The sequence below is a fragment of the Mycteria americana genome, chromosome 1, assembly GCF_035582795.1.
Source record: "Mycteria americana isolate JAX WOST 10 ecotype Jacksonville Zoo and Gardens chromosome 1, USCA_MyAme_1.0, whole genome shotgun sequence".
Taxonomy (NCBI): domain Eukaryota; kingdom Metazoa; phylum Chordata; class Aves; order Ciconiiformes; family Ciconiidae; genus Mycteria; species Mycteria americana.
In genome coordinates this window covers 205,007,971-205,033,120 of record NC_134365.1, presented here as the reverse complement: position 1 = coordinate 205,033,120, position 25,150 = coordinate 205,007,971, and the positions used below count along the sequence as shown (strand labels likewise).

At 44.3% G+C, this 25,150-nt stretch overlaps 1 protein-coding gene across 1 annotated transcript in view; it reads right to left on the bottom strand.

Annotated features, from left to right (window-relative positions):
* Positions 1–23,744, bottom strand: part of GUCY1A2 (guanylate cyclase 1 soluble subunit alpha 2) — a 184,710-nt gene extending 160,966 nt beyond the window's left edge. Inside the window, exons 1-3 of the mRNA XM_075491001.1 lie at positions 23,408–23,744; positions 7,451–7,512; positions 4,001–4,122 (exon numbers count right to left, since the gene is read on the bottom strand). Coding sequence (XP_075347116.1) covers positions 4,001–4,122; positions 7,451–7,512; positions 23,408–23,677 — 454 coding nt within the window. The 5' untranslated portion in view covers positions 23,678–23,744. The remainder of the gene's footprint in view (positions 1–4,000; positions 4,123–7,450; positions 7,513–23,407) is intronic.
* Positions 23,745–25,150: the final 1,406 nt, after the last annotated feature.

The window sequence follows — 25,150 nt, the reverse complement described above, 5'->3', positions numbered from 1 at the left end:
AACAATTAAAAACATTTTCATCCTTATTTTCCTGTTGCCAAAGTTTTAATTTGCAACTACATGGAATTCTTCTGCTTTACTCTGACTAGCTGCAATAAGTCAAAATGCACACTGTAATCTTACTTGAAATCAAATTATTTTAAATTATGGGGAGAAAAGCAGCCCCAAACAAGATTTGGCTGTCATTGCTCAAAATGCTGGATGTATAAATGGTATGAAAATGTCTTTGCTTTGAGAAGGTTAAAATCTGAACAGTACTGACATATGGTTTAAACGTTTAAAAAAAACCCAAACTGTTATCTCCATTATACAGATGGGAAATTGAGGCACAGAAAGAATAAAAACGTGCCCAAGGTCAAATAAGAAATCTCTTCACATACAATCTTTCTCTTTAATACGCCTCAGTATAAATGTATAGTCACCTAATAAAGAAATGTGGTAGTCATCCACATAATATACTTCACCATAGGAATCTTTTTCCTATTATTTCTAAAATAAGTTCAAACTAACAACACCAATCTGCTCTGAACACAGCTTAGCTAGCCAGCTAAAAGCATGATGTGTGTCAACAGGATAACACATACCAGCGCTTATTCTTTGAAATACTTTATTTCAAACTAGGAACTTTATAAAGGCTCCCTTTAGAAGCTAGGATTTCTCTTTTCTTTTTCCCAACTTCCAATATATTGTCTCTTGTTTTTTCTTTGGATGATAAGTTTATGAAGGACACTGTAAAAGTGTGCACATGCCAATTAAAGAAAGCAGAATCCATCATAAAGCTATCCGGACTATTTTGAAAAGGGTACAAAGTTAAATTAAGTATTCCAGCCACAGAAGCTGTCACCACAAAGAAAAGCTGTGCCATTGATCTGGTATCAAACATGGTTTATAGCGTGTGAGCATGATGGACGTGGCTCCCTTAATTACAGCGGATTAAAGCAGGAAGAGCTCTATTGATGTCTAGACTTGTAGCAGGAGCAACTTAGTGAGGAGACATGGAGAATCAGGTCCTTACACTGCAGGAAGATGGTGTCACACTTTAGTGAAGACATGACAGGAGGAAAATACCAGTATTCATACATGATAAATCACATGCATCAAGTTGAGCATACAGCTTGCAGTCAGCACTTTGCTGTGAGCCGTGTGAGCACCAGGACCACGGTATGAAGCATCTGCTTGCACTCTTCCAAGCTTACTAATCATCTCAACATTTGCTGTCTTCTTATGAATAAGGAATGCCAAATGACTATTTTAGAGGCAGTTAGAGGGTCAAGAGAGGTGAATCATGTTGGTATTATCTAAGGTAAGAGAGCAGGAAGTTGCTTCCAAGCACCTTTAAAAAAACACTTGCTTCCAGCCCTAAACAGCAAGTCCCTGTTACTGCTCATATAAATAAGCTGAGAGCCAGGTTTGGTTCAACAGTTTCTCTAGCCTCCATCACAGTCAGATTCCTTCTTGTCTCCTGTCTCAGCAATGCCAATTGCTCTAGGTACACACCCCAGTGGTTATGTCCTTCTTGCATAGAAGCAGCTCTCACTAATCCTTATTCAACTGCATATGTGAGAATTAATTACACAGCCTCCATTAATTATTTACCTGTGGTGATAGGCGCTACAATTAAAATGAAGAAGCTGGTCTTACTGCTCATTCCATTATGTTCCTGTCCCAGGTAAGGAGAAGGAAAGAAGTACTGCTTTTAAATTATCTTAGTGTTTTGCTCACATTGATTTCTTTTTTTTTTTTGCTATGAACTCAAATTCATTCTTTAAAAGGTGAGCTTTTCCCAGAGTAAGTGTCTGCAAACTTATTTTCAACGAAGTCCATTTTAATCATTGCCCAAGACAGTAATGTCTAGACATTACCCCTACACTGTGATCTGAACAGTGCGATCTGCCCCTGACACACATGTGCTGTGAGGATACCACTGAAAAAACAGGCTGCACATTACTCAGCCATGCTAAGGGACCAGGACTAACGTACTGATTTAAAAGCACTCTGGAGATGAAAAAGTATTTATAACTATATCTTAGAACACATAATTTGTGTCATGGTGAAATAAGTAGTGAATGTCTAATTTGTTTTTTTTTAATATTAATATGTACATGATAACATGAAAAGTCATTACTTTGCATGAGTCCTGCCTTATCACTCATAGTATTTGTTTCTGAGAGCTAGCATTCAATTATTTAAAAATGCAAATAAAAACAAAAATATGGTAACTAATACTGGGCATGTTTACAATTTAATTTGTTCTAAATTCTCTCTATGACCCAAACATGCAAAGTGCCAAGTACAATCTCTTCCCAGGGGTTTCAGCAGCAGTTAATAACCTCCCTGACAGCACCCAGCATCTTGCAGAATAAGGCACCTGACACCAAGAAAAAGCATTTTGATTGTCAGGGAAACACAGTCATCTCTCAACTAGAACTTGTTAGCTGTTTCACAGAGTGTACAAAGTCTGTTTAACAGTTTGAGATAGAAAAGACAGACATGCAATCCATATACCTCCAGAAGGGTTTTAAGTCAGCAGGTTACAATGGCCCAGACCCCACTGTGGGCAGAATATCACCTTACCATATTCCCCTGACACAGAAGGTAAATCACACCTATAATTATCTTACACGGTCAGATTTCAGTGTTGTGCCTCCTGTTGAAGAAAGTCTCTCTAACTACATAATCCCATAAAAAGTCACAGGTTTATATCGTATATTACCAGCTCAAAGGAAACTTATTATGAACCAGAACGCCATCTTTTGTGCCTTCCACCCCAACTTCAGCAGCCTACTGAAACGTCCAATGGAAGAGCAAAGACGGTTTTGACATCACAAAAATTACAGCCCCAGGTTTTGTGAGTGCTATAGAAAAGTTCAGGAAAAAAAGCTCAGTACTCAACTAGGAAAAATGTCATCATGGTATCAACAGCTCCTTCTTGTTAGCTGGGCCAGAATCAGAGAGGCTTTCAAGCTGGGAGAGACGCCATGAGTTGCCTGGTCATTCAGGCCAGGTTGCTCATAGCTTTACCCAGTTGGGGTTAAAAACCTCCAAGGGCAGAGACTGCACAAAGGTTGCCTCTCTGGGCTACCTGTGCCTCTGCCTGACTGTCCTCATGAGGAAAAATACCCAGTCTGTTTCAACTTATACCTGCTATCTCTTGCCCTCCCACCATGCACCAGTGTAAAGAGCCCAGCTCCCTGTCCTTGAGGATGTCTCCATAGGCACTGGGGGCTGCTGTTAGGTCCTCTTGAAGCCATCTCTGCTCCAGGCTGAACAAGCCCAGCCCCCCCAGCCTCTCCTCACAGGGCAGGTGCTCCAGCTCCCACCATCTTGGTGGCCTCAACTGAAGTCCCTCTGGTTTATCAACTTCTCTATGGTTTTGAGCTCCCAACATTGGATTCAGTAATCCAGATGTGCTTTAACAAGTACTGAGTAGAGGTAGCTAATGAGTCCTTTCGATCTGTGTCTCTGCCCCTGTTCATACAGCCCAGGTTGCCATTGGCCACCTTTGCTGCCAGGACTCGCTGCTAGCCCATGCCCCACTTGCTGGCCACCAGGACCGCCAGGGCCTTTCCTGCAGAGAAATGACTGCAACAGCTCTCCATTTGCAAACTCCATGAAAGCAGCAGATGGCAAATGACAGCATTTATCCTAGCATTTGTTTCTGAGAGGCAGCATTCAATTATTTAAAAATGCAAATAAAAAAAAATATGGTAACTATTTGGACTCAAAGCCTTTGAGACTTCTCTAATCACTGACATCAGCCTGGGTACTGCACAATACACCTCCACTGACTCCACTGAAAAATTGGACTGGATTGTCTAAAAGGTGCAAAATATATGTAGAAAAGGAGACAAATGTAATAACAGTGCACCGATATGTAGCTGCCTACATCCTAAATTTCCTTTGTTGGTGCAAAACTTCCTTGGTTCATGGTTGGTATTAAGATGGTCAGTAAACTTTCCTTCCAATTAAAGGAAATGAGTTCCCTTGAAAAAATACATACCAAGAACATTAGCTGTACACTGGAGAATTCCTGAGACATCTTCAGTTTCTTCATTACCAGAGCAGTCTGGATAGGAGCATCTGTTTGATATATTGTGAAAGTTCTTCTCTGCATCCCTGTAACTACAATAAAAAAAGTAAAAAAGTTATAGCATCTCCTTATACAAATGCAAGGTTGACAAATGTCTTTCAGGAGCGGTAGTAAAGGATGCCTTTAGCCTCCCTTGTCTCTTCCCTCTTCTCCCCTCCATCACCCCCTTTCCATTCATGCATTATCACACACAGATGACACCACGTTAGTAGCCTGGGTATCTCAAGTATTATACCAGAATCTGAAATATTATCTGTAAAGAGACTGAAGACATAAGAAAAAAATAGCGCCAAAGGGATGAGGGAAGGGTATCAGACATATCTGTCTTATACACCATTCCCACTGGGATGTTATCTATAGCAAAGTTGTACAGTAAACTCCAAGCAAGATGTTTATGAGGCAATGGTAAGTATCTAATAAGAATAATAAATCTTCCACATCACATTACATTACCACTGCAAGCATAAAACCTGGATTTCTCTGTGGATTATCTTCTGAAAAGATCTCAGCAGAAAGAAGGAAGTCAAGCTGCAACTCACTATGCTATCAAGAATAAAGTTTTTGCTATAGCCTGTTTAAGAAAAATTAAAAAGAATCCCACCACTGATAAAAGACACAGAGCTATGCTCTGACCAACAAGAAAGCAGCTACCAGCTAAATTATTCTATTTGATTTAGCTTTGCTGGATTGTTTTTCCTTAATTCAACAGAAACAGAACACAAGCTCAAATAACATTTAAAACAAAGCTTTATGCAGGTGATAATGACAATAGAAGAGGGAATACAAGTGAAGAAAATATTGCAGCAGAGTGATAATGCACTTGGCAAAATATACAATTGATTTAGCTCAATGCACAGAGAAAAGCTTTTCTAAGGAGTATTTTGTTAACAGTTATGCTTTCATACTCTGTTTATAGTTCATAAATCATGAATAGCAGTTTTAAGGATTGGACTCTGCATCTGGTTAATGCCTGCAAAATCTCAGGTGCTGGATTGCCAGCACCTGTGGAAAGGACTAGAAAGGATTCAGAGCCACCCATCAGGTTACCCCCCAACAGGGAAACTGGTTCTCCATATGGAGTAAAGCATATTGGGAAGAGTGGGCTCATCCTAGACAAGGAGAACCTGCTGGTAAGGGCTGCTGGTGTGCTCTGCGGTGAGCTGCACCGTCTGTACCGCTTTCCAGGCCTCCAGGGACGCCGGGCCACGTGCCTGGCAGGAGGCCACGTCCTGACCCACTGTCTGAGCTCACCCAGCGCCCAGCCCCACCGCCATGCCAGGAGGCCAGGCCTCCTCAGTCAGCATCACCGACTCCCAGAATGACACCACGGCCACTCCTCACCTCTTATCTTGACTGGGACAGGAGATTTCATGAACACTTATGTTGTATTGGGTGTCAGCACCCGGGGGGGCTGCAGGGGCCTCTGTGAGGAGAGAATGGAGCTGCCCTGTGCTGAGCACAGCCGGTTCCAGCTGGCTCCAATGGCCTCACCCCAGGGTACAGCAGAGCCCCTCAGCCAAGCGGGTCGTGCCTCTGGGAAAAAGTATTTAAGAGAGGGCAAAACACCTCATGACGGTGTGAGGGGCGAGGAAAAGAAGTGAGAGAAACAGCCCTGCAGACACCAAGGTCAGTGCAAAAGGAGGGGGGGAGGTGCTCCAGGCACTGGAGCAGAGATTGCCCCGCAGCCCCTCCAGGAGACCATGGGGAAGCAGGTTGTCCATGGAGGACCACAGTGGAGCAGATATCCACACTGCAGCCTGTGGAGGACCCCACACTGGAGCAGGGGGATGTCCCCTTAAGGAAGCTGCAGCCCATGGACAGTCCACAAAAAGCAGGGGAAAAGCATGAGGAGGAAGGAGCAGCAGAGAGGAGCTGCTACGGACTGACCACAAGCTCCATCCCCATTCCCCTGTGCCGCTCGGGGCGGGAGGAGGTCGAGGAGTCGGGAGTGTCTTTATCTTGACCCACAAGCTTAGTCCATCTTATTTCAACCCCTGTCCTGTTGAGGAGGGGAAGCGAGAGAGCGGAGCGGCTGGGTGGGGGTCCAGCAGCTGGCCAAGTCAACCCACCACAGTGTGTACCAAAAGTAAAGATCACAGGGCAGGACAAATACAGGATATCTGCTAGAGACAGGTGGTACTTTAACAAACTCACACTAATGTTCAAAAACCTTAGTCAGTGTATCGTAAGTCACAGGAATTACAGGTTTTCAGTGTCCCGGTTTTAAAATTTGTCCATTAAAAACAGTACATCTAAGCCACATGTGGCCATAAATAATAAGCCGCATTGTTCTTGCACACATGCTTTCCTCAAGGCACTGTCTCATCCTCTGAAGTCTCCTAACGTGAGACTTCAAGCAATTTTTTCAGCAACTGAAAAAATTAGCAGCCAGAAGGCTGCTCCCGCCTGCCTGCCCCACGGTGCACATCACAACTACCTGCCGAGACTGGCTCCCTTGCTGCCCTCAGGTGCCAGCCAGGCTGCTAACAGTGCAGGTATCACCCACCAAGCTAGGTCTCCCTGTGAATTTTAACCAAACATTGAGAAATAGGCAAGGACAATTCCCTCCAGTGCACCGAGCTTCAAAACTATGTCATAAGTTCTAAAAAGACCCTGAATGCAGCTTGGAAAAAATTTCCCTTACAGCTGTGTAATTAAATTCAGAGGACAGCATTCTTCATTTGTCATATGGCACAGCCATTTAATGGCTATAGACATGCAGCCATTGTATTCTGACTCTGTTAGGAAAAGTAAGTTATCTGTGACAGTAAAATACTTGCGCGGGTAAGGAAAATACTTGTGCACATAAGGAAAAGGTTGAAAGCAGATTATTTTAATTAATGGGAGAATGTCTTAGGTTTTCATCATGATAGTTGTTATTACTTTCTTTTTACTCCTCAGTCATCTATTAATTTTCTCAGTGAACTCTTAGGAGGTGGCTTTCAGCCCTGCTTCTGCAAAAACCTGCAAGTATGTAACAGTGCATGTACGTAACAAGCACTGATGCACAATTTTGCAAGATTTGGACCTGAGGTCATAGCATAAATAACGTTTCTGGCATTCTTAGCTGGCTCTGTGAAAAGCAAATTTGAATAGATATTACACTTTTACAAAAAGATTCCCTATTCTCCTTATATAGGAAACATCACTCTTAATGGAGCCGTCATGCTCTGATGGGATTGCATGGAAGCGGGACTGGACAGCAGTTTATCATTAACATCTGTAGTATGTGTAGTTACTTCAGAGCATCTCTAAGAATTTGTGAGAAAAATTAAAAAGCTTGTCAAGCAAGGCTGTGACTTGAGAAGCACAGAGGAAAACATTACCATGCACATGTCACTACCTCACATTAACACTTACCCAATAACTTGATGCTCAAAATACTGCAGTGTCCTTTGAAGAGTTTGCCGAATGGTCTGAGGCTATGGAAGAATAATAAAAAAAATAGTAAGATTAGGGAAGTACAGTACAGTTTAATTAACATTATCTTTTAACACACTATTTTTCTCCAGTTTTAGTCTTCCTCATCTTCACCTGCTAGGTGCCCATCATAGCAATGGATATGAAATATTATTCATTCCTTATATCTTACTTCACCATTTAAATAGGAAGGAATTTTACAATGTGACGTAATTAAAACTGCTTACAAGACAGGTTTTGCATAACAAAGGAGCCACTTCACTATTAGCTCTCAAAAACTATCACCCACCAATTATCTCATTATTTTAAAATAATTAATTTAAAATAGGTGCAAGAAAATGCTATTATTTTGTGATTAAAGTATCACCAGGAAAAGGCATTGGGTTTTTAAACTTTGTATGCTCCCTAGAGCACTTTGTACTAAAGAGTTTTATAAAGACACTATTTTACCTTACTTTCCTGACAAGCTATGACTCTCCAGTCATCTTTTACATTATCAGGAAACTCAAGTTCATCAAAAGAAAATCATGACATGCTTCAAGCATGTCTTTCTATTTCGTTTTAATAGGTGTTCACCAAACTACATATGTGCATATATGTGTTTATTTGCATTATTACTACCACTACAGTGTTCACCAAAATACATATGTACATATGTATGTTTATTTTCCTTACTACTACTACTGCTGCTGCTGCTATTCCTATTATTTTGAATTAATTCATGAGAGATCTTCAGGTAAGTAAAGCAAATATGAAATCCATATCATTCTCTTTGGAATTTTCCAAGTCACTTACAGCAAAATATCATTCTTCCAAAATGACTGGTTTGTACCAAATCTGAGGTTTTTCACCTGTCTATTTTGTCCTGGTGCCAGCGGTCAGACAAAGGTACCCAGTTTGGATTTATAAGTCTTCCTTCTGTATCAGAGGCACACAGGGATATTTTGATCAGACTCACAGCAGCAGACACTCAAAGTTTAGAGATATTTGGTATTTCCCTACCTTTTGGAAAAGACATCTAATTGTTTTGGAAAGTAATAGTTGAAATGCCCCCTAATTAGAGGAATTTCATTCTAAAACCGCCATCATCTTTGAAATTCTCAGATTTTGCTTACTGCTGTACAGATTCAGCAGTTCAAGAGCTGAGCTTTCTTCCTACTATTGCCCATGAGTTTGCAGAAGGAGGTATCTGTTTTGATGACGGCAGGAATGAAAAAGCGTATACCAGGCTGCACTAGGTTTGTGCAATTGTAAAAATTTCTTTTTTAATACCAAACTATAAGAACGTGTCTACCCTTTTGAATTCAAATGTGTAGAAATGCATGCACTTAACAAAAATAAGCTCAAAATAGATGTGAACCTTGAAAGAGGGTTTTTTTGTTAATTCTGTATCAGATAATTACTTCTTTCCTCTGTGGGATCTAAGCTTCCTGTGCTAAAAGGCATTAAATGTTACATGTTCTCTTGCAAAACACAATGGAAGCACCATATGAATGAAACCATCACATATCAAAAAACATCCGCTTCTCGGTGGTACAGCAGGTGCTCAAGTCCTTAGGCTTGATGGGCTACAAATATATTTCATGGCCTGTCCCCACAGAGACTCAGAAGCTTTCCTGTGCTCAGCAGGCAGAAAAATCCATTCTTCACACATAGAAAAGATGTCTTTTCCCACTCTAGCAGCAAGGCAAAGCAAAATGGCTTTAAGCAAAGAGGTCCAGACAGCTGCCATCTCCCATCTCCATAGAGCATTTCTCTCAGCCCCACCCCCTACACGCAGAACATTAGCACTCCACCAGCAACTCCTCTGACATGAAATAGGGAATGGTAGAAATGTTTGATTGTTAAATTAAATCTCCCTTCTGGTTCTCCCAAAGTGCTTTTACAGCAAGCGTATGGAAGGCAGCAATGCCTGGTACCACAGCAGAGAGGAAGGAAAATAGCTTTTTGTCTTCTCAGGAAGTTTTGCAGCAACGACACCTGAGCAATCCTCCATGGACTGCCTTTGCCTTTCTCATGCCTGACACACAGATGCTGCACTCCTTACCCAGGGAAAAATCCTTTTGAATACCTCAAGATTTGACCATACAAGCAACCTCCAAGTCCTGAGCTTATTTCATCAAGAGACCTCCCTTCTCCTGCAGTGCTGCATAAAAAAAAATAGCCCATGTACTGTTAACTCTCTCTTCCGAAAGCTAAATCATCTGCCTAGCTGCTGTCAGACAATTTTATACAACCCCATGAACTCATACCCCTTTTCATTGGCATCTCCTATCAAATCTTAGAAATTAAGTACAGACAAATAGGATTTACAATTAAAACACTGGTCATAAACAGAGCTCTATGTAATGTGCTCATAGCCAGTATGAAAACTGACCTGAGAAGTCACTCAGCCTTTCTTCTTTTCTGACAAGAATTATTACAGCATGTCACTGTGCATGGTTAAAAAGCCACTGTGCTCACCTTCTCAGTTTGCTGTATTTCATCACCAATGAACGTCATTTTGCTATAAATGTAATTCTGTAACTATGGCCATGACTAAGCAAAATGGAGAGAAGAGATATGACACCTGCTTATAGCTACCTACAAGGATAGTTTGGTGTACCACTTCTTCCACTACTAACTAAGAATTGCCTATGAGAGACAGAGTGGGCAGGAAAACATTTCCACCTCTTTTATGCATCCAGTGGCAAGACTGGATGGAGGCAAAAGAGCTAAACCTTCTTCTAGTCCTCTCCAAGAAAAATAGCTTCTGCCATTCGGGGAGATAAAAGATAGCCTATAACAATGCACCTCCTCTACCGCAATGTACAGTGTGGCACTTATTTACTGGAGAGGTTTTAAAGCTTCATGAGCACATAAAACAAAAGATTTAATATAAATGTAAAACAGCGACTATTACCTAAAATAGTAAATTTTAACAATTCATTTTTATTATTATGATTTATTAACATTTGGTATGCATTACAAAAGGAATAGTCACATCAGTTCACGCTTCTAAGGGCAACTCAAATTAAGACGTGCCAGTATTGCTATTGTTAACTGTAAATTAATCCAAGAATTGCCATACCAGATCATATACATGCTCCATCTGGAATGATGAAATATAAGGTAGAAGGGACCACTGAAGGTATTTAGACTGATCTCTTGCATGGCAGAGTCCACAGGACTTCCCTGAATTAATTCTGAATCCAGACATAAGGCTATGGCTAACCCTAATGTGTCAAAATAAATCGTAGAACATCAGAATCACAGAATCTTGTAATTTTAGTTACAACTGGTTGCTCAGGTCTTTCTCCAGTTGATTTTTTAGTGTCTCCAAGGATGGCAATTCCACAATGTCTCTGGGCAACGTGTGCCAGTGTTTGAACACCCTTGTGACAATTTTTTTTTTTTAATACTGATTTGAAACTTTCCATCTTCCAGCTTTCTTGCCTCTTATCTTTCTACTGTGCACCCCTGTGAAGAGTCTGGCTCCATCTTCTCTACACACCCTGAGCAGGTGTCTGTAGACTGCAACAAGATACCCCCAAAGCTGTCTCTTCTTAAAAGCTGAACAGACACAGCTCCCCTAGCCCCTCCTCAGATGTCATGTGCTCCATCCCTTGACCATCCTGGTAGTCTTCTGCTGGCCCCTGAATCAATCCCTGAGGGATATGCAGAGGTAACTGGTTGCTAATTCAACTTCATGACTCTGATGGCCACCTTTTGAGCCCTAAGGTCCAGTCAATATTCCACCCACCTTATCATCCACTTAAGCAGTCCATATCTCACCTGTTTGGCTCTAATGACACTATGGGAGACCATGCCAAGGACTTTCCTAAAGTCAAGGCAGACAACATCCCTTCATCCATTGAGCCAGTCATCTCATCACAGAAGTCAATCAGGTTGGTCAGGCACAATACATCCTCAGTAAAGGGCATAAAAGTGTCTAAAGGGTGTTAAAGGGAATAAAAGGGTAAAATTTGGCCTGGCTGTTTCCAATCACCATCCTGTTGTCCTTTTTTGTGCTAAGAAAAGGCTTCCAAAAGGATTTGCTCCATAACCTTCCCAAGGACTGAGGTCAGGCTGATTGGTCTGTAGTTCCCTGGATCCTCCTTGTCCTTCGTGATGCTGGGTGTGATGTTTGCCTTTTTCTAGTCACCAAGTACCTCCCCCGATTGCCATGACTGGGAGGCTTTCCTGTCTCCATCCCTGCATGCTCAGGTAATGCCTCAATATCCCTCCAGGGCATCCCATCCCTGCTTCCAACTTCTGTAGACATCTTTTTTTGCATTTGAGCTCTGTGCTGAGGTCCCTGTTCATCCATACTATCCTTCTTCTATGCTTGCTTGACTTTCTGCACATCATAATGAACTGGTTTTGTGTTTTGAGGAAGGTGTCAAAGGGTCCATGAAGATCAACCAGCTTCTCGTGCCCCTTTACCCTACAGGCTAGTTGCCCATTGGATCCTGTCAAGAAGATCTATGAGGAAGCCAAAATCTGCTCTCCTGAAGTGTGAGGTTGTGATTCCACTTACCTGTTTTTCCCACTTCTCTCAGTGTTTTGAACTCCAGCATCTCATAATCACTGTATCCAGGGCTGCCCTCAACCTTTATACCTTCAACCAGTTCTTCCTTGTTTATGAGCAATAGCTCCAGCAGAGTATCCCCCCTTGTCAGCTCACTGGTCTCCTGCATTAAGAAATTGTCTTCAGCACACTTCAAAAATCTCCTGCATTGCTTGTCTCAGACCTATAGCCCTTCTAGTGGATTTTGGGTTGGCTGAAGTCCCCCATGAGTACCAGGGCCTGCAATTTTGAGGCTTCCTCCAGCTGTCTAAAGGTGTCCTCTGCTTTCACTTGTTGACCAGCCAGTGTGTAGCAGACGTACCACCACACCACCCCTGCTCATGTGTCCTCTGCTCCTGATGCCCCCGCTCTGGGCCAGCTTGCTCTGTCCAAAGGGAATTGCCCACACACTGCTAGCACCTCTTTACGCAGAGCACAGCTCCTGCTCCTCACCTTCCCAGGCTGTCCTTCCTGAACAGCCTGTGTCTGTCTCCTGCAGCACTCCCATCCTGAGAGCCATTCCACACAAGGATGTGTGCAATCCCACATGAGGTCCAAGCTCAGTGGCAGCATGGGAATGTCTAATGCCACCTGTTTGTTCCCCATGCTGCCTGCATTTGGGCACAGGCACTTGAGATGGGCTCCCAGTCATGCTGCTTTCATGAGGTGAGCCTAAGGGCCTCCTCCATCTTGTTGTTCCCCTGATACTTCTTCACTGCTCCCCCTTGTCTGCAAAGAATGAAACCCCTTCCCCAACAAGCATAGTTTAAAGCCCTCCTCACAAGGCTGTGAAGCCTGTTAGCAAAGACACCCTCACCTCACTTTGTCAGATGAATCCCATTCTTGCTCAGCAGTCCTTGTTCCTCAGGGAGTGCCCCATGCCCATGGAGACCAAAGCCCTGCCAGCAACACCAGCCACACAGCCAGGGACTGCCTTATTAGATGTGTCCACTCCAAACAGAGCCTTTCCCCCTCACCAGCAGGATCAAGGAGAAACAAACTGGGCACCCACACCCTTTGCCCTTGCACTCAAAGCCATGTAGTCACTCCCGATATACTCAAGGTCTCCCCTGGCTGTATCATTGGTGCCCATATGGATGAGCAGTAGGGGTCATAGTCCAAGAGACAGACAAGCTTTGGCAGCCTCTTTGCAACACTACGTCCGAGCTCTTGGCAAGCAGCAAACCTCCTGAGGCAGCAAGGCAGGCTGGCGGAAGAGTGCCTCTGTCTTCTCAGGAGAGAGTTTCTGATACCTACCACCCCTTTTCTTGAAGCCTCTAAGGGCTGAGGCTCAGCTGGCTCTGATGCCTCATCCCAAGGGAGGTCATATCTCCCACCTCTTTCCAGGGCGCTGTACCTGCTCTGTAACTGCTGAACCACGGGCAGAAAAGGGGCCTTAGTTGTGTTGTCAGAAGTAACAAACCTCCAGCCTCCTCCATCTCAGGAGTTTCCACCCTTGACCCTCAAGGGTTTTTCCCTCCTTCCTTGCAACACGGGGCTCAGGTTCTTGGCTCTGCAGGGCCTCTGGAAAGACCTGTCTGTCCTCTCTGATGCATACAGCCTGCTCACTATCTCCTACAACTCTTCCACCTGGCAACTCAGCACTGCAACCAAAGCCCACTGCCGTTGCACAGCAGCCGGCAGCAATCCTGAACATGGCACCCCTGCCATGACAGCCACTGTGACTCCGCCAGCCGCCGCTGTTTGCAGGATGCACTCATAGAGAAATCTGCCCTTCTCGCTAAATCTCACGTGGCTCTCCAGTAGTGTAAAACTGGCTCAAGACCTGAAGCTAGAGGAGTAATAGCTCCTCAAAGATGCTTTTAAGACTAACTGAAGAAAATCTTTATGAAGATATTTGTCTAAATGAGCTTGACATTTTTTAGGTTTCTTTCAACTCAGACAACATCCTTTGCAAAAGAATTCCAGTTGATACAGACATTGTATAAAAAACTTTTTTGTCTTTTGTTAGTTTAATTTTCCCTTATTTTAACTTCATTGCCTCCAGTGTTGGAGACAAAGGGGAGAGGACTTCCATTTTAATTGCATCCCTTGTTATAAATGTCTTTCCTAAGGCAATCAAAGGTAAGCTTTCCAATCTCTTCTCAGAGGACAGAAACTTCAGCCTATTCCTTAGCCATCTTCTGTTGCCTCTGAAATGTCTTTCATCTAATTGAAACACCTTCGGAAATAAATGGGAGGGCTCATCTGCCCAACTGTAGGCACCCAAAGTGATTCATTTCATCTTATGGTTGGCATCTAATATATGCCTGAGGACTCACTCTTTAGAAATACTCATTTCTTTCTTTTGTCTAGAAAGATGTTGAGTGATTGCTTTAGACTTAGACATCTTTTAAATGTTTAAGTAAGGACAGACAAACCCCACCCTGAGGTGACAGAACTGCACAAAGTATCCCAGGTGACTCAGTCTAAAGTTTCATAAATGCAACTTCAAATTCTCCATCCCATTTTGCATCCTAAGATAACCAGATAGAATTAGAGAAGAAAGGGACTATATGGAACAGGGAGGTCCAAGCCAAGAGAGCAACCAGGTACACAGACAGTTTCTCCTTAACCCTAACAAGGCTTCAAAGATTTTTCCTGGTAAAAGCTAAGTGGCTCCTAGCTGAGCCTCAGAAGTGCTTCAGCAGTCATGCTCTTAAAAACTTGAGTGCTTAAAATTTTAAACGTGAAAGTTGAAGCACTGAAGAGCATAATAGGCTCAGCTAGAAACCACTTTGCTTCTATCAGAATTTCTTCGAGGAAGTCCATCGGATCAGGGAGCTCCTCCAGACTCTTGTGCCCCGGGGAGCTGCAAAGTCCTTCCTAGAGGAACCTGCACTTCTGCATATGGGAGAGGCAAGCTACCACAGACCTCAGCCAAATCAGCACTTTGATGCTGGAAGTTTTACATGCTTCAAATTTGTAGTGTTCAATCACTAACTCAGCAGATGTATAAGACTTTAATTGCCGGCTTCACTGCTGGTGATAGTTCATTAATGAAAAAGATTTCTTTTTTCATATTTCAGAACCAATTTTAGTCAAGTCTTTATGCATAGGTGATTACAGATCTCTAAGCACACATGAGTAGATGTGCACCTGGCCCATCCAGAAGGAAATAAAAGGCAAAATAGTCACTTTCACATCCAGTCTGGGTTTTTTTAATATTTACTCTATGATGATGAAAGAAGTGGAAAACTGTTCTTTCCCTGTCGTTCTGGTTACCAAAATATTGATGTTAAAGAGGCTGTAAACAAAGAATCAAGGCTCCAGCTGAAGACAAACATTTATCAACATTCCCAAATGCCAGGAGTGGGGAGATAAGCATTGAAATTGCTGCAACTAGGGAAAAGCAGAACTGAAAAAAAAAAAAGGATGGCTCCTTCAGCATCCTACAATTTTCTGATGATGCAGAAAGAAGGAAGGCTCCCTAGCAGGTCCTTGCGGGTCCTGCACAGCCAGGATTCCATCCTGTCCCCTTCCCAATAGCTGAAGAATGGAATGAAAGGGCACAGACAGAAATCAGAAATGGAGAAGCAGAGCCCCAACATAAGCAACCATTTGAAAATTTTTTAAAAAATCATCTTTGGGGGTTTAATAGTGCTTTTGATAATATAAATCAGGAAAAAAAATGTATTTTTAATCTCCAGCTTCTGAACCTTTAGGGTGCACTCATTTTTTTTCTCTGTAACTGTACAAGCTAAAAATGTATTCTTTCTTCATGAAAACAAGCTTCCTGATTCCAGAGGTTTGTGCTTTAGATAAAAGCACCAACTGCTTGCAGACTGGTACCATGACTAGCACCAGATTTGGTATCAAGAGAGGAGTCATAGAATCATAGAATCGTTTAGGTTGGAAAAGACCTTTAAGACCATCAAGTCCAACCGTTAACCTAGCACTGCCAAGTCCAGTGCTAAACCATGTCCCTAAGCACCACATCTACACGATGCAGAATACCCAGGAGGGGACTGTTTGGGGATCCAGAGTGGGATGACTGGCAGCTGGAGGCAAAATGAGCTGCCCTACAACAGCCCACAATGATCCGGATGGAACCAGAGCTCAATACCACCTGGCACCTAAACCTGTGACCATTCTGCTCCTCAGTTCATGCAAACTGGGGTACTCTTCATAGAGAAATACTTGTGCACATCAGAGAAAATGCCTTAATTTAATAAATAACACTGAGACTAAGAATTTTACCCCATACTCTTTCATAGCAATAACCATGCAAACACTCTGAAGAAATAAAACAGAGCTAAATAATTAGAAATTATAACTCCTGCACCCCCAGCTGCCTTTCAACTAGAAGAATCACAGACATTACGGATGGAAATTGCCTATTAGATCATCTAGTCTAACTCCTTGACAGTGAAGGATAAATATCTCAGGGTGCTATCCATAATAATACCGTCTGGGATCACTTTGTTCATCTTTGAATTTCAGCCATGTCTGGAATGGATAGAAGATCTGTTCTGTGCTGCAGAAAGAATGTATTCAGTAGGTGAGAATATAATAGATGATCTACCGCTAATGCTACCTGTTCATCTTTTAATGCAACTCACATCTACTACATAAAATCATCGGTGCTACTCTAGCAGACAGATAGGAAATGAAAGGCTGTACATGTCAGTCCTTCTCAAGGAATTTCTTCTGCTGGGATAGAACAAACCCAATTTCCTCAGTATAACTGGACCTAATTTCATATGCAGAGCTGCAAAGATGCTTATCCCTGTGAGACCTATAGACAAACCACAGATTTTTTTGTCTTCATTTTGAAACTTAGTTTGAGAGTTAGCAAGCAGACACATCTAGAAAGAATTTGGATATGAGATGGAACAATTTCTTTTACTCAAAGCATTTTATAACAGCCCTTAACATTAGCACAAGAGGCAGAAGGAAAGAGAGGGCTTTTCTCTGTGTTAACATTATAAGTTTCACCAGGAGTACACTGGACCACTGTGACGTGGTAACTGTCTCTGCTCAAGCAGTTGCAAATGAAGGACATTCACGCTCGTTCTGGTGTAGCCGTGACTGCGTACTGCTACTTAGGGGCATATATTGATGATCATAACATTCCCTTCTACTTTACAACGTCTTTCTTTTATTATTTGCACCTGGACACTTTGGCCTGGGGAGAGGCAGAGAAGTGCAAAACAACTGAGATCAGTTTTGTGGGATTAACACTGGCGCTGCCACGCTTTGGTTTGTCGGGCAGCGGCTGAGATCTGCCTGTGGGCAGGCTTGATCCCCAGCAGGGATACGCTCTCTGCTTCCAGGCAGGAAAGACGCCTGCCACATATTAATGTTTCCGAGACACGTTTTTTTCCAAGCACTGTAGGAAGGTCAAGATTTCAGCCTGGAACTATACAAACATTAAGAAAACAACTATTACTATGATTGGTCTAAGCACTAGATGTCAAATATTCACACTCACCCTAAATAAAATTTCATCAAGGTCAATACAATGCTGCAGGCCCTCCGGTGCAGCTAAGCTGATTTTTTTAATATTTTATTTGCTGAGGCTGAGGTTCCCTCGCATGAGATGTTAAACTACCGAACAAGACAAACAAATAAAACCCACCGTGATGCTCATCTTGATACCATTTTCCAGAACGTTCCTGTTTAAGACACCACAGCTGTGTTCCGTGCTATGAAATAGCAGATTGACTGCCTACAGACTGCTCATGTGACCTTGTGTATAAATGGCTTTTCTCTCTGTTAAGTTGAAAGATACTGGGCAAAAGTCTGATTTCATCGTACTTTAAAAAAATTAATCCTGCTTGCCTGTTGGAATTAGAAATGATGAGTTTCTCATGGGATGTGCCTTTCTTCACCATTTTCATGCTTTTTTTCCTTCACACCCTCATTCCTGAGAAGGATGTTACTCACATAAAGCTCATCCAGCCTGGGCTATTAAGTGAATAAGCTCATCACACTGCTGATATGATTATCATTTGACAGTACCTTATTTCATTCAGAAAGATAGGCAGAAGTTATTCCTACAACAGTAGAGCTTAGATATACCTGATGGGTTAATGTGAGTCATAAGGAGCTCAGAATACTTGTGCAAAATTTTTTCAAATTCTCGTGTAAAAATCAATTTGTTACCTCTCCTGCTGGTGGCAACAACTTGTTATTGCTACTAAAAAGAGTAGTTATTCCTTGAGAGTAAGTGGTAGAGGTTTATGATGGAGCCAGATTCGATTTGAGCTGCTATATTGCAACTTCTCTGCCAAAACCCTACCTCCGTTCACTGGGGGATTCACTTGCAATTAAGCAATTTGAAGTTACAGCAGTTCTGTGACATAAGTAATAGCCTACACACCAACCTGAACGACTGTCTTTAGGTTCACTTTTCTCCCACTGTCAGGAAAAAGGCTGTATTCAAAAAGACAATTCTTAAATTCAAACTATTTGGCAGCAGCCAGTAGCAGCTTCCTAACTTAAATCGGAAAAAAATGTTCTTAATATATCTTCAACTGTGCCTTTAAAGAATAGCAGGAATAATTATGAATGAACAGAAAAGTATATCAGAAGCGATTTTCACTTAATAATGTTTATAGTTCGAGAGATGCGTTACATAGGCCATTCAGAAAATAAAATCAAACGGAAATGTAAGTCAGTTTAATGCTGCATCATGCTGTAATTCTCTTTCCAGAAAGATCAGTACAGCGCTTCGGGGTTCACTCTCAACTCCTTTAGAGTAGTCCATGCGCCTTAGATGGGAGCAGAGTATTTGACTTTTCAAATCAGTGACAAATTATTTTTTTCTGATTTTGATTCTATTTTCAGCCTGGTATTGGATACAAGTCAAGATAGAACTGGAGCAAATGTGAAAATTGCTGCAAGGAACTGGAATTCAGTAAGACACTAAATGGCATTTCTAAAGAATAAAACTGTGTCCACTGGTGCCAGGATATCATTCCCACATAGCAGAGCCCTTAAAGGCAGAAAAATGTATGTTGATAATGAATAGCATATAGTATCATCATCTCTAGTTATAATTAATCAAAACTTATGTCACTGTGGGTGTAAAATTCATCCTTTAAAATGGAATAAAACAACAAAGCTGGAATCAAAATAAAAATATATCATTAAATTTGCTCATGATGTGCACATAATTATTGCAGCTGATTTCTTAAAAACAAGATCATAGATCAATGTCCCTACTAGGTTCCCAGTATTTTACTATTTACCTCCAAAAACCTGAACCCAGCCCAGTGAGAAGGGCACCTATTAGTTTTGACAGCAGCTGGATCTAGCTCCAAATTTCTCCGATAGAGTACATAACCAAAGGTCCTTTGATGGTGGCTCAGATGAAGGAGGACAGAAGGGACATCTTTGCCCAGTTCCAGATTTAGGAACTTGTTAGAGTGGATAGGAGCTGCCTACACAATTACAGGCTCAGCTTTGTCGGAACATCACAGGGATGAAGAGTGTGAGAGGGCAGAGCCAGACATGGGGCAATAAGCACGGAGCACCCATTGGCCATGATCTCGTGAGATACAGGAGTCACAAGAGCTGAGTGTGTGCAATGTCCAGGGTTTATTGCACTGAGTAGCTGAGTTTGGTCCCACAAAACATCATCTTCACATTCAGGCGCTGAGCACAGCCCCGACTGGGCACGGTTCCCCGCGACCCTTCGGTCTGTGGCGCTCGGCTGTGCTCAGCTACTGGGAAAGCCTCAACCCTCCTGCTGTCAGTGCTCCTGCTTACTCAGCAAAATGGTACTTCGGGGGGGGGGCAACAGGGCAGCAACTCGAAGTGGTGTTTAGTACATGCACAGTTAGTTTGCTGAGTGCAGCTGTGACAAAAAGCTGCCTCTCTTCTTGCAGCGACGCTGCTCTGCCTCCCTGCCCGGTGCACCTTCCTTCCCTGACCTTCCCCAGCACACCCTACTCACGAAGGCCAACAGTAGGGTACGTATGGAGGTCTGCTCATCTTCCTCATCACCACATACTTTTCTCCAAAATATGCAGCTGTTTTGGTGGGAGGTGAGCCCTATCATCCTCCTACTTCTGGCTGTTAAAAAAATGAGAGGGTTTAGGGTAAGCAAGTTCCAGATGAACAGCGTCCATCCTTCAGCCATCCAGGCATGTCGGGAAACATTTACAAACCCACAGGAACATAAAATGACCCTGTGCTGATTCAGGATCAGGCCCTTACATCCTCTGGTATAACAACTGCAGGAAAAATCTCTAAAAATGTATTTAAGAGAAAAGTTGGAAAATCATGTGTGCTGGAAAGTGCTAGAAGCTGTTCTCTGGGAGCAAGCAGAAGGGTTCGATTAAACACTGCAACACAGGAAGGTTCACTTTTTAATTTTTCCCACAGGTCCACAAAACGTAATATTTGTGCAAAGTCACACTCAGCTAAACTTGAGACCAAGACTACCAGTGGTAGAAAATGCAGTAACTTCTTTTCACTATATTTTAGTATAAAATATTTCAAATACTTCATTACTGCATTTTACAATATCTCTTTCCATTGACAGTTAGTACAGTCGTACTAACTCATGAATACATTACACAGGAGATACTAATATTTTCACACGCATTCTTGCACTACCACTCGTAAGACCTAGCCTGCTTGCACAGCCTTTTTGCCGGTCTGCCCCACGGACAGAGCTCTTGCTCAGCTCCTTCGCCACTTGGACGCTCCCTCCTGCTCAGTTCGAGGCTCTCCACATCCCCAGAGCAGCTCTCGGTAGTCCCTGCTACTGCCACATTGAAACATCACCCCAGAGATCTCTCTGCATGCCACAGTAGTGTTAAACACACGCACAGAATTTTTCCTCAGTGAAAACACAAAAAAATATTTTACTCAGTATTTCAATCCTAGCCACCACCGATGGAAAGCACAAAATTAAGGCTAATTATAAACATAAGGAACCTCTAGCATCCTCCAACTTTGAAAGTGTTCAGCACTGGGATGGGGACAAATTGCTGCTGCATTCATGTTGGAAAGGAAAACATTAAGCCATTGCAGGCAATATATATAGTATATACATTCACACACACTCATATGTACATAAATATACATTTATATACTTAACAGAGACCCCTATCTATAGTATCATGGAATGAAGATACGTCTACATCTATAGTAAAAGTATTAAAGCTTTTTGTTCAGAAAGACCATATGTCAATGCACCCTTCAGACTTGCCTTTTAATTTTACAAATAATGGAAATGAGTCCCATTTGACACTAATTTTATAGGCAAAGAATTTTTTTTTTACTTCTAATTAAAGTTATTCCTGATTTATATTAGCAGATGTGTGAAAATAATCAGATTCAAAGTGTTAGACCTATGGTAACTTGACTTGTTGCAAGAAGGCATATTCTGAACGGATTCTCAATAAGAAAAGAATGCACCAAAATAACAATGCACCTGAACAGTGATTCTCAGAGTGAAAACTGAAAAGACAGGGGACCTGATTCTTTTCTTATGATTGTGACAACATGACTTTTTAGACTTAATCACATTAATTTATGCCAAAATGTGTAAGATGGGAGTGAAGCACTAGTTACGATGCCAAGATAAAAAGGGAAATTTTAAGCAATATGTATCACATATTAAAATTTAAAAAAAAACCACAGTCTTTCAGCAGTAAGGGTTGCTATAATTATCTCCCAAGGAAGCCATGGAAGCTGTTGTTTGGGACATCAAAACCAGGTTGGATGAAATTTTTGCATTCTTAAATGAAATTTCTCTGAGAGCAGGAAGGAAAGAGGACTATAAGATCTATCAAAGTTTTCCCCATCTCTTAATTCAAAGAACGTGCTCATTTTAAAAACAAATTCAACGATTCATCAAAGCTGTAAAACTCTCATCGTCTTTTATAGCACGTCAAAACAGGAGGCAGGAAAAGCTGGGAAAATACAAATACAAAATACAAACACAAAGCTGGGAAAATACAAATACTAAGGTTATCTAAAAATACTGCAATGAGCTACTTCAGAATACTTCAAATATTTTGGGTAACACATGCTCTAATTATACCGTTGTATTATTATCAAATTAAATAGCTTCTTTTTTTTTTTTTTTTTTTGTGCTAAAACAAGACAGGTCACCTGAGATATCATCTATTAATATCAGCATTACAAGACCAGATTCCCAGTAGAGAGGGAAAAAATCAATGGGAAAGAAAAGTCTTAACTGAAACTGGACAACTATTAGCCATGTAAGGCTCTGCTAACTTCGCCCATTAAACAGCTTGTCTACTCCTTTCTAGCCAGTTCAGAAGCACTGAACAGAAAAGACTGTATGAAAACCAAAGCAAACGGACAGCTGATGGTGATGAGACTCGTGAGTCATTTCCAAAGCTGGATAACACTATGCAAAAAGATGATCCAAAGCCACAATAGCAGATATAGTTGTCTTATAGATTGAGACTACTTGTTGCAATTAAGGTTTTATGCCTTAACATGTTAAAATATCCCCAGAGACCAAACAAGCATTTGGTTGCAGCTGAAACTTTATGAGGAAAATGTAGTGATGGTCACAGAGATATTTATAGGAGTGCAGCACAATCGTAACAGAAAGGTTGGAGAACAACCTTCTATTTTACATGAATCTACCCGAACTCCTGAGCCATTGATTTCAGTCTTACAGAGCGATACCAGTGCACCTTACGGGTTCTACCCAAATTCACCCCTTATTTTAGCATACGCAATGCTTCATTGATTCTCAACTACAGGTGCAGCTATCCAGATAATCGTAAGTCACGGGTTTCAAAGTACACTTTAAAGAAAGCGATCTCTCAGGAATGTCAGCGCATCTGGGAGGCACAGGGAAATCTGTTGCCGAGATATTTCTAAAGACAAAGTCGAAACTTTTTTTTTACCCTGTTCAGTTCAGAAAAGCCCTACAGATGTAAGAAGTTCATCTCCCCTCTATGCTGACGGAAGAATGTGCATGCCATGCATCATTAGGTGTAACTTTTTATTAAAAAAACGTTGCTAGTACCAGATAGTGATAAGCACTTTATGATTCTACGATTTTCTTTTAATTCCGAGAGGGGCTCGGCAGAAATGATAAACCCAGCTAAACCGGCAGCTGCGCGTATTTGTGCCTCCCGACCCGATTTCCAGCCCCGGGCTGCCGAGATCTTTACTCCCGCAGGTCTGCGGGGCTGGTAACCCGCAGCCGGGGCGGGCACAGCGGGGCAGGGCGCTCCGGCGGCCCCGCGGGGAGGCCCGGGAGGAGGGCGCGGGGCGCCGCCGCCTCCTTCCCGACACGGACCCGACCCGCCGGAGCAGCCGCCGGGAGCCGCGGGGGGTCTGCGCGGCGCGGGGGCGCCGGGGCCGGGGCCGGGCGCGGCGCTCCGTGGGCGCGGGGCACTCACCGCGGGGGCCGTCAGGCGGCGGATGCTCTCGCCCAGCGAGTCCAGGTTGACCCGCCGGCGGCGCGGAGCGCGGCGCGCCCCGGCGCTGGCCGCGGCAGCGGCGGCGGCGGCGGCGGCGGCGAAGGGGGTGTCGGCGGAGCCGGGGGGGCTGCGGCTGCCGTTCCAGCAGAGGCGGGACAGGGGACACTCGCCCTCCTCCTCGGGGCTCGTCTCCGGGCAGTCCGAGCCCAGCGAGCTGAAGGACTCCGAGGAGATCTTGCGCCGGGACATGGTGCCGCGGGGCGGCGGCGGCTCGGCTCAGCGCGGGGCGGCGGGCAGCCGCGGCGGGCAGCGCCGAGCCGCGCGGCCGCGGGGGCGGCCGCCTCGCATGGCCGCGGGTGCCCCTGGGCGGGAGGCGGCGGCGGAGGCTCCGCGCCGGGGCCGGCGCAGCCCGCGCTCCTCGGCGCCGCTGCCCGGCTCCGCGCTTCGCCGCGCCCGGCCGGGGGAACGCGGGTGCTGCGCGGCGCCGCGCCGGGAGGCTTTAAAGTGGCGGCGGCGGCGGCGGCTGCCCTCCTCTGCCTCGGCTGCCCGCCCTCGCTCTCCCCTCCCCCGGCTCCCTCGCTGCTCCGCGGGAATCACGTGTCGTTCGGAGCCCTTTCCTCCTCCTCCTCCTCCTCCTCCTCCTCCTCCTCCCGCTCCCCCCGCCCCGCTCGCCGCCTGTCGCGCTCAGCCCCGCACGCCGCCGCCGCCGCCGCCTGGCCCCGCTGCCCCGTGCCGGGGGGATGCTGCCACCGCCCCGCGCGGGCCCCGGCAGCCGGCAGCACCGGCGGCGCGGGCCGAGGGCCGGAGCCGGCGCGCAGCCCCTGCTCTCCCCGCTGCCGGCTGCTGGGAGGGCGGGCCGGGCGCTCCGCTCGCCCCCCTGCGCTTTGGAGCCAGGCGAAGGGGGAGCGGGGAAACGGGCCGATACCCCCGCACGGTTCCGCGGGGAGCGGCGGTGCCCGCGCAGGGGCTGGGGGCGCCCCGGGGCCCTCTCGGTGTGGCCGCCCCGGCCCCGGCCCCGGCCCCGGCCCCGCGCCGCTGCCGCCGCCGCCGCCGCTGCCGCCGGCCGGCCCGCGGCGGTGCTGGACAGCTCCCTGCGCCTGGCGCCGGGGGAGGCTGCGGCCGCCGCGGCCGGGGAGAGCGGCGGGGAACGTCGGTCCTCATTTCCCTGCCATTCGCTTACCGCCAGCGAACTTTTCTGAATGGCATTGGGGAAGCTGAAGCTTGGGAAAGACATCATTTTAAGAAGCTGGGAAGGCTAGATGCTGCCGTCAGTTTTGGGAGGCAGAAGTTCCTCTCATCTTTGTGCGAGCACTGCTCCCGCTAACATTGCGGGTCACACCCAGAAAAGAAAAGAAGAAACTAAATTCATTCCCCTGTAGCAGCCCGGCTTTGCAAAAGGAGAAAGGAGGGGGGTGGAGGACACAAAGCAGAGGAGTTTGGATACAGGATGACACCCTTCAAGACAATGCTTCTTCCCAGCTTTCCCTATCCATGCAGTCAGTTTAAAGACACCTTGAGAGTTTCATGGCAATAGTGATAACCCCACATAGTATTTCTTGGCAGAAAGGCTCCAAGGAAATGTGATCTCAGCTGTAGTGGTTCATCCTAGCATCAAGGAAGACAGCTTGTCTTTACTTATCTTTGTTCAAACAAAACTTATTTTAAAAGGTAATTTTTTTTTTTTTAACTCTAGCTTTCCTCTGTATTATGACATACGTTTTA